The sequence below is a fragment of the Saccopteryx leptura genome, chromosome 4 (assembly GCF_036850995.1).
Source record: "Saccopteryx leptura isolate mSacLep1 chromosome 4, mSacLep1_pri_phased_curated, whole genome shotgun sequence".
Lineage (NCBI taxonomy): Eukaryota > Metazoa > Chordata > Mammalia > Chiroptera > Emballonuridae > Saccopteryx > Saccopteryx leptura.
In genome coordinates this window covers 204,282,350-204,299,451 of record NC_089506.1, presented here as the reverse complement: position 1 = coordinate 204,299,451, position 17,102 = coordinate 204,282,350, and the positions used below count along the sequence as shown (strand labels likewise).

The 17,102-nt window shown below is 48.8% G+C and overlaps 1 protein-coding gene across 1 annotated transcript in view; it reads left to right on the top strand.

The window, feature by feature from the left end:
• Positions 1-17,102, top strand: part of SNX29 (sorting nexin 29) — a 563,948-nt gene that overhangs the window by 100,827 nt on the left and 446,019 nt on the right. The window contains exons 10-11 of the mRNA XM_066382590.1: positions 2,058-2,133; positions 3,772-3,854. Coding sequence (XP_066238687.1) covers positions 2,058-2,133; positions 3,772-3,854 — 159 coding nt within the window. The remainder of the gene's footprint in view (positions 1-2,057; positions 2,134-3,771; positions 3,855-17,102) is intronic.

The following is a 17,102-nucleotide window of genomic DNA, read 5'->3' as shown; positions in this document are numbered from 1 at the left end:
TTCACTGATAAAACTAGTAGTTCTATAAAGGTAGTACCTTCCTCAGAAGGGGCTTTGAGGATGAGCGAGGTGGTCTGCGTCTCTGACCACTCTGTGGCTCCACTGTTGCGGCCCACTGCAGCTGTCTGCTGATGGTGGTCGTGCGTTACAAAGGGGAATCATGTGGGCCACGCTCTGTCTGGAACGCTGCTGGGCGCTGTTGGCCTTTACCCCTACTGCGGGTTTCCACGTGTTTGTTGGAGCCATCTGTCTTTGCTTCGGGAGCAGAATCGGAGAGTGTTGTGTGAGTCAGATTAGAGAGGCTGAGACAGATTGGAGAGGGTGAGACCCCCGGAACCCCCACAAGGAGTGGGAGGGAACTAGGTGGAACCGGCAGGTCTTGCCGCTGCGGAGCCCTGTGATAGGAGGGAGGGTGAGTGGCACGCTCTTCTGAGGGTACAGCCCGTGGGAAGTGGTGACAGAAGAGGAGTGGTTTTGAAGGTCATGATCAGTTGGTAGGCCCTGTAGGACACCCCAGTAAAGATTTCTGGTTGGCAGTTAGAAATGTGGGGCTAGGATTCAAGGTTTGAGTCCTAGCCAGAGGTGAGGGCTTGAGGGTTGTCATGTTCACAGAGGTGAAGTCTACAGCTAAGACCTTGCTGGGTTCACAAGGGAACAGAGGCCACAGAGCTGTGATTCAGGGACACCTTTGCTAAGAAGTCAGAGAAAAAGATGGTGGGGAGAGGAAGATCATTGTTATGAAAGCAGAGAAAGGAGCACTCCAAGGAGTGCTCGCTCAACCTTGTCATCAGCTGTGGGAGGGGGACTGAGGGCTCCCTGGGGTCCTGTGAGAGCAATTCCAGTTGACTGGGAAGGTGAGGGCCTGTGGTAGCAGGCTCGGCTCTGGAGTGTGTGGATGCTAGCCTCGCTCTGAGTGTCTCACCGAGTTTTACACGTATTACAGTATCATTGTGTGGTAGGTTTATTAAAATGTTGTATGGCAGGCAGTAGTGTCATCCCATTTCTTAGATGAGGAAACTGAGACACAAGAGTTTAGGGAACTTGCTGATCGGAGTTGGGAGCAGGGCTGGAACCCAGGCAGGGCTGTCATTCTTAAACTCACCACAACGCCAGGGAGTGGGGAAGGGGGAGGCGGCCGAGCAGACACCATCTCTTCCCTGCTCAAACTTCTTGAGAGGGCTCGGATTAACTGGAATAGCTTGATAGTGACAGCAGGGTGAAAAAAAAATGAAAAAACGTTTTTCCTTAGAGTTCCCTTAGTTCACCCCCTTTAGAGCTGGGAGCCTTGAGCAGGGTGAAACTAGCAGAAACAGGAGGAAGGACACGGAGTAGGCAGTGAGGGATGGCTTGGGGAAACCAGATGTGTTCCCTCCAGCTCTGTGTCCCCTGCTCCTATCCAGGCCTGGCTCTGTGGCGGCACTGAGAAGCCAGAAGTTTCTCCAGGGAGCAAATGTTCTGGGAGAAACGGGCTTCCATGTCACCATCTAGCCCAACGGGCATAAGATCTGTACTTTTTCCTGGAAATAGACTTGAACAGCAGCTAATACATTTATGATAAACTTTAGTGACTCTTGCCTGTTATTTCTAGAGATTATTTGTGGCCTCACTTCTTCCATATGCCTTTCCCACATACCACTGAATGCAGGGCAAGTGGCCTTTTAGAAATCTGGTCACTTCAGTGTTTTGCCTTGAGCAGACACTGTCAGCAGTTAGGCTGTGCTGCCCTCTCGTGTCCATTTTGAGCTGTTTTGTCTGACAGCTGATTTTGTTACTCCTGGATTCTCAGGTTGGCTCTGAATATGGACTACACGGGTAATTCCAGTTGGCCAAAGTCACAGAGGCCAGGGCCTTCCTTCAGTGATGGATGCAAAATCTGAGATTATGTCTGAAAAGAATGAAACAGGTTGATGATAAAAATCCAGGGTACTGATGAAAAACTGTCTAAGTTAGCTGGTTTAGCAGATGAGCCAGTGTCTGCACTGTGTCCTTGTTTCATGAAGAAACTGAAGTGAGAACAGAAGCCTGACTGTGTGTCTGTGATTGCTCTCTGCTTGCAGACGCGCCCCTGGGCAGCCTGGAGAACGGGACAGGACCTGAACACCACGTTCTCCCGGAGCCCGGACCTCGGTACAGGTTGGTGTTCACAGCCCGGGTGGGCTGTGGGACTCAGTCTTATTCAGCATTTTCTTCTTTTCTGAAGCTAGGAGGGCCCCTCTGGGTTTCTAGGGCAAGGCCTTATCTGTGTTCAGGTTTAGTCCTAACATCGCAGCACGGGAGCTCTCGAGGATCGAAGAGCATGAGACTCTGTAAGAAGCAGGTCTGTCAAACTGCATTTGCATGCACCTTTCCAGTGCACACCTGTCGGGCCATACCTGGGTCCCTCCTCTCTCACTGTTCGCTAATCTTAGTATTCGATGATAATATTGAATAATTCATATTATATAATATTTAAGCCACTTAGATATTATTATATATCTGTGAAGTGAAGTGCTTAGTCTGGCATATAGTAGTAAGTGCCATGTTTTTATGTTTGTCTGTTTTTGTTTTTCAATTAATATGTCTCAAAGACTTTGAGTTGCCCAAGTCCTCGGCTGTTTGGTGGCAGAATGAAGTCTCTCTTGTGTATGATTCTTGTTGCTGGTACCGGGTTTTCCTTCTTTCTCTTCATGGTGTTAATCTGATGTTCCAGGGAGATAGCATGTTAGCTCCAGGCTGGGAGCCACCGTTGCCCCACACTGTGCTTGGTGGTGTGGCCTCAGCCTGAGTAGGCGGGGCTTTGCTCTCTGAACAGGACACTAGCTGTAGGAGGCTTGTACCAGTTAGTACAATGTCAGGAAGGATTGGGGCCCCTGGACCCATCTAGGTCTCTGAGTCCTTATGCTGTTTATCTTAGAAAAATTGGACATTGCAGCATTAGATGGAAAAAATCACTGTAAGTCCCATCTCTATTTTATTGTTGCTATTTTTGTTTCTTTTCCCCTGTGCTGTTTGTGTGTGTATGTGCATGTGTGTTAACCATATTATGACCCTGGTTTTTTCCATGTTGCCAAGTCTTTGTAAATTTATAGTCACCTCTCATTATTTGTGGTCGTTATGTTCTATAAAGTGGCTGTGGAGACTGAACCACTGCTCCTGTGGGAAATGCAGGGTTAGGTTCCTATGAGCCTTTGGTTGTGACTTTGTTTTCTGTCTGTTCCTGTTGTAAGACACCTTATTTAACATATATTGTTGATTCATTGACAATGAACTCCCGGCCAGTGGCACTGTAACTCACGCTTGAACGAAAGGTTACCTAACACGATTTCCTCCACAATGTGAATCATGGCTTTCTTGTGCTTGGCATCACCGGACAGCACTTTGGGACCACGCTTGGGGGCTATTTTAAACAGCAAAATTACCAAGAAGTGTGAAAGATGTGGCACTAATACTAACCCGCCCAAAGGACACACTGCCAGGGTGACAGTTGTAAGCAGGCAGAGCTCACCTCGCTGGTGTCAGCTGGGAACATGCAGTGGGGACTGCACGTGGGCAGCAGTGGGCGTGGAAGCGCCGCCAATACCGGTTTTGGGCTTACAAATACGTTTTAGTGAGCGGGTGAATTTGTAAGTGAGGGATTGCAAATAATGAGGATTGACTGTAATTTCCAAGGGCCGCCTCTGTTCCTCCTAGTAGGTGTACCTGAGTAGCCTTAGCACCAGTTAGTTTTTTGAACGGTGAGGCTGTGCCCTTTACGTGGCCAAGTGTAACTTCCTTCTGCCTGCCTTTCCCCAGCGTGGAAGCCAGCTCTCCAGGCCAGGGAAGTCCTCTGAGCAGCCTGTTACCTTCGGCCTCGGTGCCAGAGTCGATGACAATGAGTAAGTACTTCCTGCGTTGCCCCCACCAACACGGGTGACAGGGGCCTGTCCGTCGCGGCTGGTGTGCTCGCTCCTCCATGGCTATGGACCCTGTGGAATGTGGGGTAAAAGTCAGACATGTGGACCCTGGCCATGGACTGGAGGCGTGGTGCGTGGTGTAGGCTTGCTGAGCTGTGGTTTGCATGCGATGCCTGGGCTCGTGCACGCTGTCGGGGACATGCTGCAGGACGTAGCGGCACTCAGAGGGGAACCGTCTCTCATTCAGGTTTGGGTTCGCCTGCTGGAGGGCTGTCAGCTGCAGAGGAACTGCTCCCGTTGGGTTTCCTGTGTAGCTCTGCAGGAGTCAGTTCTGTAGGGGAGAGTGTGTTCTTAAAGAGGAGTGAAAGTTGCTAGTGGTCAGGTTCAGACTGCAACCTCACTACCCAGAAAAAGTACTAGAGATACAATAATTAAGATTAGGTTTGAGTAGCTTTATATAGTAAAGAATGAACCAATTGTGTCTTTATGTATGTATGTATGTATTTATTTTTTAGTGCATGTGAGCACGTGAATGTGTGTGTGTGTGAGAGAGAGGGAGAGGGAGACAGGCAGAGAGAGAGATGAGAAGCATTAACTCATAGTTGTGGCACTTCAGTTGTTCACTGATTGCTTCTTATACGTGCCTTGACGGGGCGGGGGTGAGGGGGGGGAGGGTCTGAGCTCAAGCTGAGCCAGTAACTCCTTGCTCAAGCCAGTGATCCTGGGATCATTTCAGCGCTCAAACTGGTGAGCCTGGGCCAGATCTGGATGAGCTCATGCTCAAGCTGGTGACCTTGGGGCCTTGAACCTGGGACCTCAGCATCCCAGGTTGATGCTTCATCCATTGCGCCACCACTGTGAGCCAACTGTGTCTTAATGAGATAGAAATATCTGTGCTGAGGTAGGCGGGCTGGGGCTTTGGGTGGCTTGTGGTCCTCAGAGCCCAGGACTCCTGTCTTGCTTTAGAGCCCAGTATGGCTGGATTAGCTCCAGCATCTTGTTCTCTTCGCAGGCAGCAGGGAGGAAGTGAGGGCAAAGGAGAAACTTCCTCCGTTTGCGCAGATAGGATTCAAGGGTCTGAACTTACATAGGAAAAAAGTTTTAATTTTTAGCTTAGCCTCTGATTGAAATTTAGCATTTTCTTAATAGGGAAAGCAGCAGTAAACCATAGAAAATGGTCAGAAAATGGGTGACTGTCACTAAACAAGTCACAGGCACCAGCCACACTGTGACATGAAAACATCTCAGAATGTCATTTCTGCTTGAAAATATGGTAGTTTTTAATGTGAAAATAAAGAATACTATATGTTGTTATGCCAGTTTTTTTACCTTTTGATAATCCTATTTGAATGTAATCAGTTTTCTTTCTAACCTTGTGTGTCTTATCTTGTGTAATTTAAAATATTGTTCCAAAGAGGGACAAATATATGATGACAGAAAATAATTTGACTTTGGGTGATGGGTACACAACATAATCAACAGTTCAAATGCTATAGAAATGTTTACCTGAAACCTATGTATAGTACTCTTACTGATTAATGTAACCCCGTTAAATTTAATTTTCTAAATAAATTTTAAAAACAACAACAACAACAAAAACATGTTGCTGACAAAAGGCCCATGTGCTTCACCAGACTGCAGAAGGGTCCATGGGACAAAAACGGTGACACCTCCCCTCCCCAGCTGTCAGAACCATATCCCACGTGGGTGGCCTCCTGTGGCCTGGGAGGTGATGTGCCCCTCCCCTCCGAAGGAGGTTTTCCTTGCTGAGGAAGGAAGAGTGGCGTCTGGGGGACAGCCGGCTTCTCTGAGTCTGGGTGAAGGGGGAGTGAGTGGCACTGCAAGGCCGGTGTGCTGGGAGCGGCTGCCTCGCTGTGCGCAGTGGAAGCTGCTGTTTCAGGGCGCCCCTCAGCCCGGACCCAGCGAGCAGGTGTTTATAGGTCGCCCAGGATGTGGGACGCACAGGCCAGGAGAACACTCAGGGTGCTGGTTTTCACATTTAGTTTTTTTGCCGTGGTACTATTACTTACCCATAATTTCTCTCTGGTTTTTTTTTTTTTTTTTTTTTGAGTGTATACTTACAGAACTTGAAAGTCTTCATTTAAAAAGGATCAGGGGTCCCCAAACTTTTTACACAGGGGTCCAGTTCACTGTCCCTCAGACCGTTGGAGGGCCGCCACATACAGCGCTCCTCTCACTGACCACCAATGAAAGAGGTGCTCCTTCTGGAAGTGCTGCAGGGGGCCGGATAAATGGTCTCAGGTGGCTACATGTGGCCCGCGGGCCGTAGTTTGGGGATGCCTGGTTTATATGATTACTGTGACTGGAGAGCCACAGCGAGTTGACTTAAATAGATAACTGTAAAAATAAAGAACGAAAAAGAAACAGTGCATGAAGTCGACCTCAGTGTTGTTGCCTGTCCCTGGTTGTGACTGAAGCCACTGTTAAAAATGTAAGTGAGAAGCATTAGAAAAATGTAGACAGTGCCCTCATGCTAACTGCAGATCCTTTCCCTGGAAGTAACGGGAAGGATCGGAGAAGGGAAAAGAAGCCATGTTCCTGGATCACTGTCATTGGATGCCTGTCTTTCCAGCAGCGGGACGCCCCGCCCTTCTGTGGGCTACGACTGGTGCAGAGGGCTGAGACCTGGCTCCGGTTCTCAGTGCCTCTGCTCTAAAGAATACCGGTTTTTACCTTATTTCCATGAGTTTTGAAAAGGAGAGTGACCCTGAGATTGGGGACACGAATACCATGCTTTGCAGGCACCTTGTTCTAGGCACGTTTGTAGGGGTCCCCGCATCTCCACGCACCCCAGCGGGTACCCAGCCTTCGCTGCCGAGTAGCCGAGGTCCTGCCCTCTCAGGCAAACGGTGAGCTTTGTCAGCTGCTCTGCGGGCTACGGAGACCACGCCTGTGGGTCCTCCTCAGCCGTCGTCTGTTTTGGAGGAAGTCACTGGCCCTCCTGGTAAGGAGGTTCCTCTGAACACACTAGAATTATGCTGATAGCAGGGGTGTAAACTCTTTTTCTTGTTTTTACTCATACAGTTTTCTACAACTGTAATTCCAGTTTTATTATTTCTTATTTTTGGCAAGTAGAGACATCAGAGTTTATAATTAAATCTCTGAGGAAATATGTCCTCAGTAATGTGGTTTGTGGGGGATGACTGTGTACATGGGGGGTTCTGTTTTTCTGAGGTGGCTGTAAATTTCAGGGAGTCTAAAGGGACAGCACTGTTGTCCATCCAGTGTGTGTTCTGGATGAGAAATCAGGGTTCTTAGGAACTTTGACCTGGGTACCCACTTTCTGCCCCGTCTGCGGTGTCACAGGCCAGTCAGAGCCACCTGTGTGTGTCAGCAGAGCGCACGAGTTCGCTCGGGCTGCATGATGAAGTCCCTCAGCCTGGGCGGCTTCCCCAACAGAAACCCGTTTCTCACAGTTCTGGGGGCTGGAGTCCAAGATCAAGGTGGATCTAGCGAGAGCCCCCACCTTGGCCTTTTCTCTGTGCACACACATCCTTGGTGTCCCTTCCTCTTCTTACAAGTCCCGGGGATTTGGGCCCCCCTGTGTGACTTCATTTAACCTCAATGACCTCTAAAGCCCTACCTCCAAATTCAGTCACATTGTGGGGTTAGGGCCTCAACGTGTGAATATTCGAGGGATACGATTCAGTCCATAACACGGGTCCCGGGATCTCTGTCCCAGAGTGACCAGATTCAGATGAAGAGTTGCATCCCAGCATATGACACACAGGATTCCACCCCAGAGATGCTCAACTCTCGCAGACTCCAGAAGAGCCTGGCAAGGGAACCCCAAGTCTGTGCTCCCCGAAGCAGTGACTGTTTCCCTCACACCCCGCCAGGTGGCTTCTTTACTTCATTTAGTAATTTCTGCACTGTCCTTCAGCCAGAGCTGGTGTGGTTAATCCCGGGGTTGGGGGCATGTATCCTTATCGTGAGCTAGCACTTAAGAGAGGATGGTGTGACCAGACCCACATGCCTGCTGTCTCTTTCTACAAGGCCCTTTGGTACTTAAGAAAACATGAAAGCCCATTAGGAAAATGTGATTATTTAGTAAAGTAGTAAAGACGGTTTTGAGCAAAAACAAATGCCTGTACTTCTGCCTCAGAGAGACTTTCCATGTCCCATTTCTGCAGTTCTGGTTTCCGGGTGTGCAGAGCGGTCCCTGGCTGAGACACAGCGTGCCTGGTGCTGGGGCCGTCTGTCCTCCTGGCCCAGAGGCTGCTCTGCGGCCAGGCCGCCCGGGGCTTCCAGCTGGGTGGCCATAACCCTCCCAGTGCCCGGTTCCTTGTCAAACATAACATGGGGTGGATGCCCGGCTGGGGTGGTCATTGTGAAGACGCACCATGGTGTTCTCAGGAGAGCATTTGGGTCAGAGCCAAGAGTCAGTAACTATTCACTATTATCAGTGTGCTTATTTTGTGTTCTGCTCTCAACATTAATTCATAGTCACCCTTTTCTTCTTCATCTCCTGGTCATCCTGTTGAATGACTAATAGCCTATCAGTTAGTTTATTACTATTTACTAGAGTATTGGGGGGTGCCAGAGTTTTTATTTTTAAGTCTTACAATGAGTTTCTTTACTCACTGTAAAGAAAAAGTGAGAAGCTCTAGGTTTGTAGTAAGCGCATTTGCAGAATATTATTCCCATTATTACTTTTTTCTGCTTACCTGTTCCTTTGGGGTACATTCCTGGTTGTGCGACAGTGGACCAGAGATTGTGTTTGAGTTAGTGTGTTGTCAGCAGTGCGACAGCTGCCAGTTTCTTTATGTGTCACCAGTGTCAGGTGCTAACATTTTAACGTGCTTTTGCTACTTTAAAAACTGGAGAATGGCACTTGGTTGCTGTGTGACTGCGTTCCCCCAAGGGCCGCTTCTCTCGGAGCTTCTGTTGAGTGCGTGTTTCCCTGGTGTTAATTGTTGGCTTATTCCAGTGTCGGGGCCTTTGTTCTCCTACGGGATGTTCTGCGGGATTTGGAGAGGAGTGTGCTAAATTGACCGATCGATGGATCAGAGGGATGGGGCTGAACCAGGTGCTCTTTGGGGAGGAGGCCGCAAGGAGGCTAACATAATAACATTGGATGAAAACATACTCTAGCAAGGAATAATATACTCTGCAGAGTTTATGTGCCACCAGTTGTGCCTAAGGGTTTACATTTTCTCATTGACCATCCCCAGCAACCTTGGAGGTGCTGGTAATACTATTCTTTTTGTATAAGGAAACAGGCTTAGTGAGGTTAAGTAACTTATCCAAGACCTCACAGCCTGTATGTTACTCAGCAAATATTTATTGAGCACCTACTGTGTGCCAGGCATGGTTCCTAGGTAGATTAAGTGGTGAGGTGTGTGAGGAACCCAGGTTTTTTGGACTCCAGAGCCTTCACAGTTCTTCCTACTTGTAGGTTACCTAAGGGGACATCTCCACCATCATGCAGCCAGGGCATGCAGCCTTGTGCCAACAGCGGGTGGGCAGCCAGGTCTGGAAACCTTATTTTTGTTATTACTTTATTTTATCTTTTTAAATGAAGGAAGGAATTCTCCTGAGAGAGGATACTAGGCTTTCAGGATGAGCATACCAAACTTGTTTGTTGTCATGGCTACTTTTGCTATGAGTACTATAGTGTAAATGTTTGTGTCCCTGTCCAGAATTCATATTTTGAAATTTTAATACCCAATGTGATGGAATTAGGAGATGGGGCCTTTGAATTGTGATTAGGTCATGAGGGTGGGGAACTTCTGAATGTGATTAGTGCCCTTATAATAGTGGTCCCAGAGACCTCCCTTGCCTTTTCCACCCTGTGAGGACACAATGAGAAGTCTGTGACCTGGAAGAAAGTTCTCATCTGACCATGCTAGCCTCCTGATCTTGGACTTCCAGTCTCCAAACTGTGAGCAATAAATTTCCATCGTTGATAAGCCACCCAGTCTGTGGTGTTTTGTTATAGCACCGGAATGGACCGGGACACTGAGGATGAGAGAGTCCGGAACACTGCACCAGGACTTCTTACCCATGCCAACCACTCTGCACATTGCCACGTCTCCACCGCCCAGTTCACCCTTCCATAACCCAGAGCTGCCTCAGGTGACAACCAAGCTGTCCCCGCTTACCGTGCCACCTGGTAGATGGCCCAGGAACTGGCCCTAGTATTTTCTCCTTTCCCCCCTTAGAACACAAAATATTTGCAACTCTTGGTGTGTTTTTTTTTATTATAGATATTTTAGGGAATTTTACCTTAGGTTATCATTTCATATCTGTATAAACTAGTAAGCAGTGATATAATTCTTCAAATCCTTTTAACCTTGTTTTCCTTTTTATCTGTGTTATCTCAAAAGTCTTTATCCTTTATGAGACTAAAATATAACTTAATATTAATGGGCAAATAGAAGTCAAAGGAAGTTGTATACTTTTTTTTTTTTTTTTGTATTTTTCTGAAGCTGGAAATGGGGAGAGACAGTCAGACAGACTCCCGCATGCGCCCGACCGGGATCCACCCGGCACGCCCACCAGGGGCGACGCTCTGCCCCTCCGGGGTGTCACTCTGTCGCGACCAGAGCCACTCTAGCGCCTGGGGCAGAGGCCAAGGAGCCATCCCCAGCGCCCGGGCCATCCTTGCTCCAATGGAGCCTTGGCTGCGGGAGGGGAAGAGAGAGACAGAGAGGAAGGAGGGGGGGGGGTGGAGAAGCAAATGGGCGCTTCCCCTATGTGCCCTGGCCGGGAATCGAACCCGGGTCCCCCGCACGCCAGGCCGACGCTCTACCGCTGAGCCAACCGGCCAGTGCCGGAAGTTGTATACTTTTGAAGTGAAGTTAGACATAGGAAATCCATGCTGTTAACCTCTAATGGTTTAACAGTACCGTGTGTTCCTTCTCACGCCATCCTGGGACTGGCACAGAGTAGCTCGTCATCGTTCGCTGGTTAGGCTGACTTACTCCAAACACCAAATTTTATGATGAATAAAATTTCATTTTCTATTTTCTAGTTCTGTTTAACTATTGGCATTCTTTTAAACTTAATTTATGGCAACAGTGTTTTAACAAAGCTTTAGATTAAATAGTCCTATGGGTCCCCATCTGGGGCCCAGAAGGGTGTGGATGGGGTTGGGGACAAGAGAGAAGGAATGTGACAAGTCGAGACAGAGGCTGGTCCTGGCTCCAAGCAGGAGTCTTCGCAACAGCCGATGTCTGCACTGTGGTCAGGAGTGCATTCATCTGTGATAAGCAGGCTGGGATAACACTCAGCGTGAGTAATACTGCAGCCTGACAGACAAACGTGCTTCCTGAGGGTGGCTTAAGATGGGCTCTTGGTGGCCAGTAGTAATTATGCTAATGGTTGGTACTCATTAACTGGTACGGCAGCGGGCGCTTGCTGGATGCTTCTCTGAAGTCATCCTGGCTTTACTCCGACCCACAAGGCGCAGACATCGCTGGCCTCTTGTACAGGTGGGAAGTCCCTGAGACAGAGGCTGGATGCAGTGCTTGAGGTCACACAGCCACGCGTCTGCTGCTGTGCTCCCCACCGCCAGCTCTGTCCTCTCCCTCTTCTTCCTGGTGTTGATGTGGTTGGGAAGCAGCGGCTTTGGCCTTCTGGGGGCTAACCTGGTAGTAGCTCCGTCCCTGCCCTTGATGTGTCCTGGTGAAGGAGGAGCCGGTAGGCAGTGGGGCTCTACTGTCCAGGACTAGTGCCACAGGCCGCGGTCCCTTTGGGTGAACACTGCCCCATCCTGTTCCGACTCTCTTCGTGCCTGGGAAGCCTGGCGCCGTCCCTCTGGCTGTGATGTGGACGTCCTTGGCCGCAGGGCCTCAGCTAACGCTGTCACAGTTCGGTCCAGCCCGAAAGTCTGGTGACCGAGAACACCTGCAGGAGGGCTGCAGCAAGGGGCGTGGTGGGGTCCAGGCACGGCAGGCTTTTGATGTTTACACATCTCCAGAGGGAGCTGCCACGTTGTGGCGTGTCCCCTCTGAGGTCCGAAGGGTGCTTTCAGGGCCTGGGAGCTGCTTTGTGCTCTTTGGCAGACACACACACGGTCACACACATGGTCACACACACGCTCTCACCTGTCAGGAGTCTTCCTGCTCTGCAGCCCTGATTTGTTAAGGAGAGGCTTGTCTCAGAGCTCTGGTGCAGTGGTCGGCAAACTCATTAGTCAACAGAGCCAAATATCAACAGTACAACGATTGAAATTTCTTTTGAGAGCCAAATTTTTTAAACTTCAACTATATAGGTAGGTACATTGTTATTAACTTAATTAGGGTGGAGTACCCTTTGTGGAAGAGCCACACTCAAGGGGCTAAAGAGCTGCATGTGGCTCGTGAGCTGCAGTTTGTTGACCAAGGCTCTAGGGAATTGTCCATGGTCACGTGGTGTGAGTGGTAGAGAGAGAAAAACAGCATTTCGAATTCTCAGGGGAGTGCTTTTCTGTTCTTTTTAAAAACACTCGATTGAGGTATGATTGACATATAAAAAGCTGTGTGTATTTAATGTATAAAATTTGTTGAATTTGGAGATAAGCATACACCTGTGAAATTATTGCCACAATTGATGCCATAAACACATCCAGTTACCTCCAAAAGTTTCCTCCCACCCTATTGATCAACTGATTGATTGATTGACTAATGAGAACATCTAACATACTATCTACCCTCTTAGTGAATTTTGGTGAGTGCTTTTCTTGACAAAGAAAAAGAGGACATTTTCTTTTTTTTTATTTCCTTTTCTCTCCTTGTTTCTTTCTCGATTGGCTAGATTCTTTCTTCCATTTAAAAACTTTATGCCTATTGCTTAATGCTGGTGACAGACACTGTGCTAATGTTGGCCTATAGATTGGTGAACAGTAGTCAGAGTGCTGCCCTGAGGAGTGGCCAGGCTGGTGGGAAGGCAGCAGTGATGTTAACAGTCACGTGACCTTGTCTTGGAAAATCTATACCGTCACCAGAAGGGCAAAGTGTGGGTGGGGTGGGGGTGTTGCGGCATTAAGGAGGGTTACCAGGAAGGGTTTCTTTTGGGTGACAGTGGAGTTGGGGCCTGTGGAATGAGGGGACTGGGCCAGTTTTGGTGGAAGTGTGGCTGGGCAGAGGTGAGTGGGGAGCCGGCTGGGAGGGTGCTGTAGAGGGTGGTGAGTTCGGACATAATCCCAGGTGCAGTGGGAAGCAGGAAGAGGGTCGTAAGCAGGACTGATGTGGTTTTCCCCGTTTCCTCTTGCAGGGGCAGGCTGTTTAATAGCGTGCTCTCTCCAGTTCTCCCTTTCTGCTGGCCCTACCTTGAATGAATGGTTCTTGAAGGCCTCCCTGTGACTCGCAGGATGGGGACGCCTGACATTCCCCAGCTGGTACCCTGAGTACCATGTGCTGGTACCCATAATTCAAAGAGATATGCTACGTGCTACAAGAGAGCGGAGGAAGGGAGGTTATCCGGGCGGGGGCGGGGGATCTGGAGCCTGGAGCCACCGTCCTAGGGTCAGCCTCGGCTCTAGTATTGTACTTCCTAGCTAGGGCTCCCTCCCTCCCCCACCCCTCCCTCCTTCCCTCCTTTCTTTTTTTCTTTTCAGACTCTGGGCCCTATTTCTTTATTTGTAAGATGAAGACACTTACGTTGGCATCTCAGGGAAGGCAGGAGACTTGAGTGCCGAACCAGGCATTATAGGGATTGGAGCCGTATCAGGTATTTAGAAGCTCCCATAGGTGGTGTGAGCATCACTGTTTTTAGTTCTTCAGAGTTAGGTTGTTGCCCAGGGAGACTGGGGACCAGGCCAAGAACCTAGGACAGTGAGAGAGTCAGTGTGAATGTCTAGTGTCATTCACGATCCTCAGGTGTCGGGAGGTAGCGTCGCTCTAGGGAGGCCAGTTTTCCTGAAGTCATTTCTGGAGAGCCTCTTTGGAGATCAAGTTTTGAGCCCATTCACCAGCCCTGAGGGTTCAAGCTCTAACCCTGTCAGAGCCCAGATCCTGGAGTTCTGGAGCCCGGTCTCTCCACTTCCACCCTGGCTCTTGTCAGGTGGCCTCTGCCCGTCTTCGGGTGGCAGACCCGCCCCCAAGTTTGGACCTGTTCCTGGGCCAATTCCAGCTTCTCCTCAAGGTGCCTGGAAAAGATGCATCACGTGGAACTCTCATTTATTTTGCCGACGCAAACCAGACTTCATCTATATCACCATTTAATTTTCACAGCGTCTCTGCAGAGGGGGAGTGCTGGCCTTGTTTTATAGTTGGAGACACGGAGGCAGAGGGGCTGTGTGGAGGCCCCACTGCTGGGATGTGGGGGGCTGGCGCCGCCTCCCTCCGTCTGCCCTCGCTCTTCCTGGAAACCCACGTTTCCTGGCGCCGCCTCCCTGTCTGTCCTCGCTGTTCCTGGAAACCCACGTTTCCTGGAATGCTCGGCCCTCAGTGGGAAGCATTCTCGTCAGTACATTGCCCCTCTTCCGAGAGGTTTCCTCCTCTGAGTACCGGCCTGGAAGGGCTGGTCTCCCACACCCTCGTCGACTTGCCCACGTAATTCCCCACGTCTGCTGGCCTCGGCGTCTGAATCCCTTGTGACTGAGTAGACTACGTGTTTATTTCTGTCTCCCGCTGGAGTGCGCTTGAGGACAGGCACTTTGCCTGCTGTCACTGCTGTGTCCCTGGTACCTAAAACCCTCCCTCACACGGGTCTGTTTCTTCAGAAACATTAATTGAAGAAATGTATGAATGAACTAAAGGTTTTTTTTTAGTTCCAGCAAGCACAAAAAATTTAAACAGTGTTCTGTGGGAATGAATTGAAAGTGAGTTCCCTTAGGGGGGCCTCACATCTTTTGTTGTTGTTTTAAAAATGCTTTTTATTTTTCAATTATAGTTGGTGTACAATGTTGTATTAATTTTGTAATATAACATTATGTTAAAATATTATAGTATTAGGCGTTCAGTGTGGTAATTAGACATTTGTATAACTTACTAAGTGAGCACCCTGATAAATCTAGTACCTGTCTAACACCACACATAGTCATTACAATATTACCGACTGTACTTCCTATGCTGTATTTTACACCCCATTACTGTTCTGTAACTACCATTTGTACTTCTTACTCCCTTCCTCTTTTCTCCCGTTTCCCCAAACCACCTCCATCTGACAGTCGTCAAAATGTTCTCTGTATCTGAGTCTGTTTCTGTTCAGCTTGATCATTTATTATTTTTTTTATTTTTATTTTTATTTATTTTTATTTTTTATTTATTTATTTTTTTGTATTTTTCTGAAGCTGAAAACGGGGAGAGACAGTCAGACTCCCGCATGTGCCCTACCGGGATCCACCTGCCACGCCCACCAGGGGTGAAGCTCTGCCCACCAGGGGGCGATGCTCTGCCCCTCCGGGGCATCGCTCTGCCGCGACCAGAGCCACTCTAGCGCCTGGGGCAGAGGCCAAGGAGCCATCCCCAGCGCCCGGGCCATCTTTGCTCCAATGAAGCCTTGGCTGTGGGAGGGGAAGAGAGAGACAGAGAGGAAGGAGGGGGGGGTGGAGAAGCAAATGGGCGCTTCTCCTATGTGCCCTGGCCGGGAATCGAACCTGGGTCCGCCGCACGCCAGGCCGACGCTTTACCGCTGAGCCAACCGGCCAGGGCTATTTTTTTTTTTTTTTTTTTTTTTAAATACCACATATAAGGGAAATCGCATGGCATTTGTCTTTCTCTGACTGCCCTCTCATTCCACCCATGTTGTTGCAGATGGGGAGGTTGTGTTCGTTTCATGGCTGTGTCCTATCCCACTGTATATATGCGCCGCGTCTTCCCCATCCCACTGTGTACATGCGCCGCGTCTTCCCCATCCCACTGTGTACATGCACCGCGTCTTCCCCATCCCACTGTGTACATGCGCCGCGACTTCCCCATCCCACTGTGTACATGCGCCGCGTCTTCCCCATCCCACTGTGTACATGCGCCGCGACTTCCCCATCCCACTGTGTACATGCGCCGCGTCTTCCCCATCCCACTGTGTACATGCGCCGCGTCTTCCCCATCCCACTGTGTACATGCGCCGCGTCTTCCCCATCCCACTGTGTATATGCGCCGCGTCTTCCCCATCCCACTGTGTACATGCGCCGCGTCTTCCCCAATCCACTGTGTACATGCGCCGCGTCTTCCCCATCCCACTGTGTACATGCGCCGCGTCTTCCCCATCCCACTGTGTACATGCGCCGCGTCTTCCCCATCCCACTGTGTACATGCGCCACGTCTTCCCTATCCACTCATCTACTGATGGATGCTTAGGTTGCTTCCTTATCTGGGTGACTATAAATAATGCTGCAATGAACATATGGATATGTGTGTTTTCTATTTAGTGTTTTGAGGTTTCTTCTTCGAGTAAATACCCAGAAGTGTAATTGCTGGGTCCTTCTTTGTCTTTTGTTATAACCTTTTAACTCCTATTTTGTTGTATAGATAGTACTACCACAACCTTGTCTTCATTTCTGTTTTTATCATGAAATATCTTTTTTGATCCCCTTAATTTCAGTCTCTGTGTGTCTTTAGATCTGGACTGAGTCTCTTTCTATTTTTAAATTACGAAAATCTGAGTTTTATTTAGCATTGTATCTGAGGCGCTAATGAGAGGAAGGAAAGAACGTGAAGATCAGTCTCACATTCAGTTTTAAGGAGCCCTGTGATAATGCAACCACACAGATTGTTTCCAGCTTGAAAGTATCAAATGCCTAATGTTTGCAGTACACAAACTATACTATGGGACTTGCTTTCAAAAGGAGAGAGTCTAAATATCTGCAGTCTTTCCAATCTGAGGACTCCAACACACGTGTGCTGATGTTTTCCCCAATTCCAGCCTAGAGCTCTATGGACAAAACAAACAGTACAGAAAGCTTTTCTGGGCAAAGGGGCCTTGGAGGGAGTGCGATGTCATCCTGAGAATCAAGTCAAATAAATGGTCTTGTGTTCAACCAATATAATGCTACCAATGGCCTGAAAGCCTCAGCACGAATACCTCAGACCAGATCACGGGACAGTTGTCCTTAAGCTCCAGTTTCGTAGTTATATAGAAAATCACGGTTCTTCAGACAGTAAATTCATACTGTATCACTAAGTATTTTATGGTAAATTTTACCATTCTGTGAAGAGGCCAAAATCATAATTAGGACTTTTAGAACCAAGAAAGGAGGCTCACTCAAAGTTAATAAAATAAATCAGTAAAGAAACTATATGTATCCTCAAATAATTAGTCCTGCTCAGGCTGCCAGGATAAACA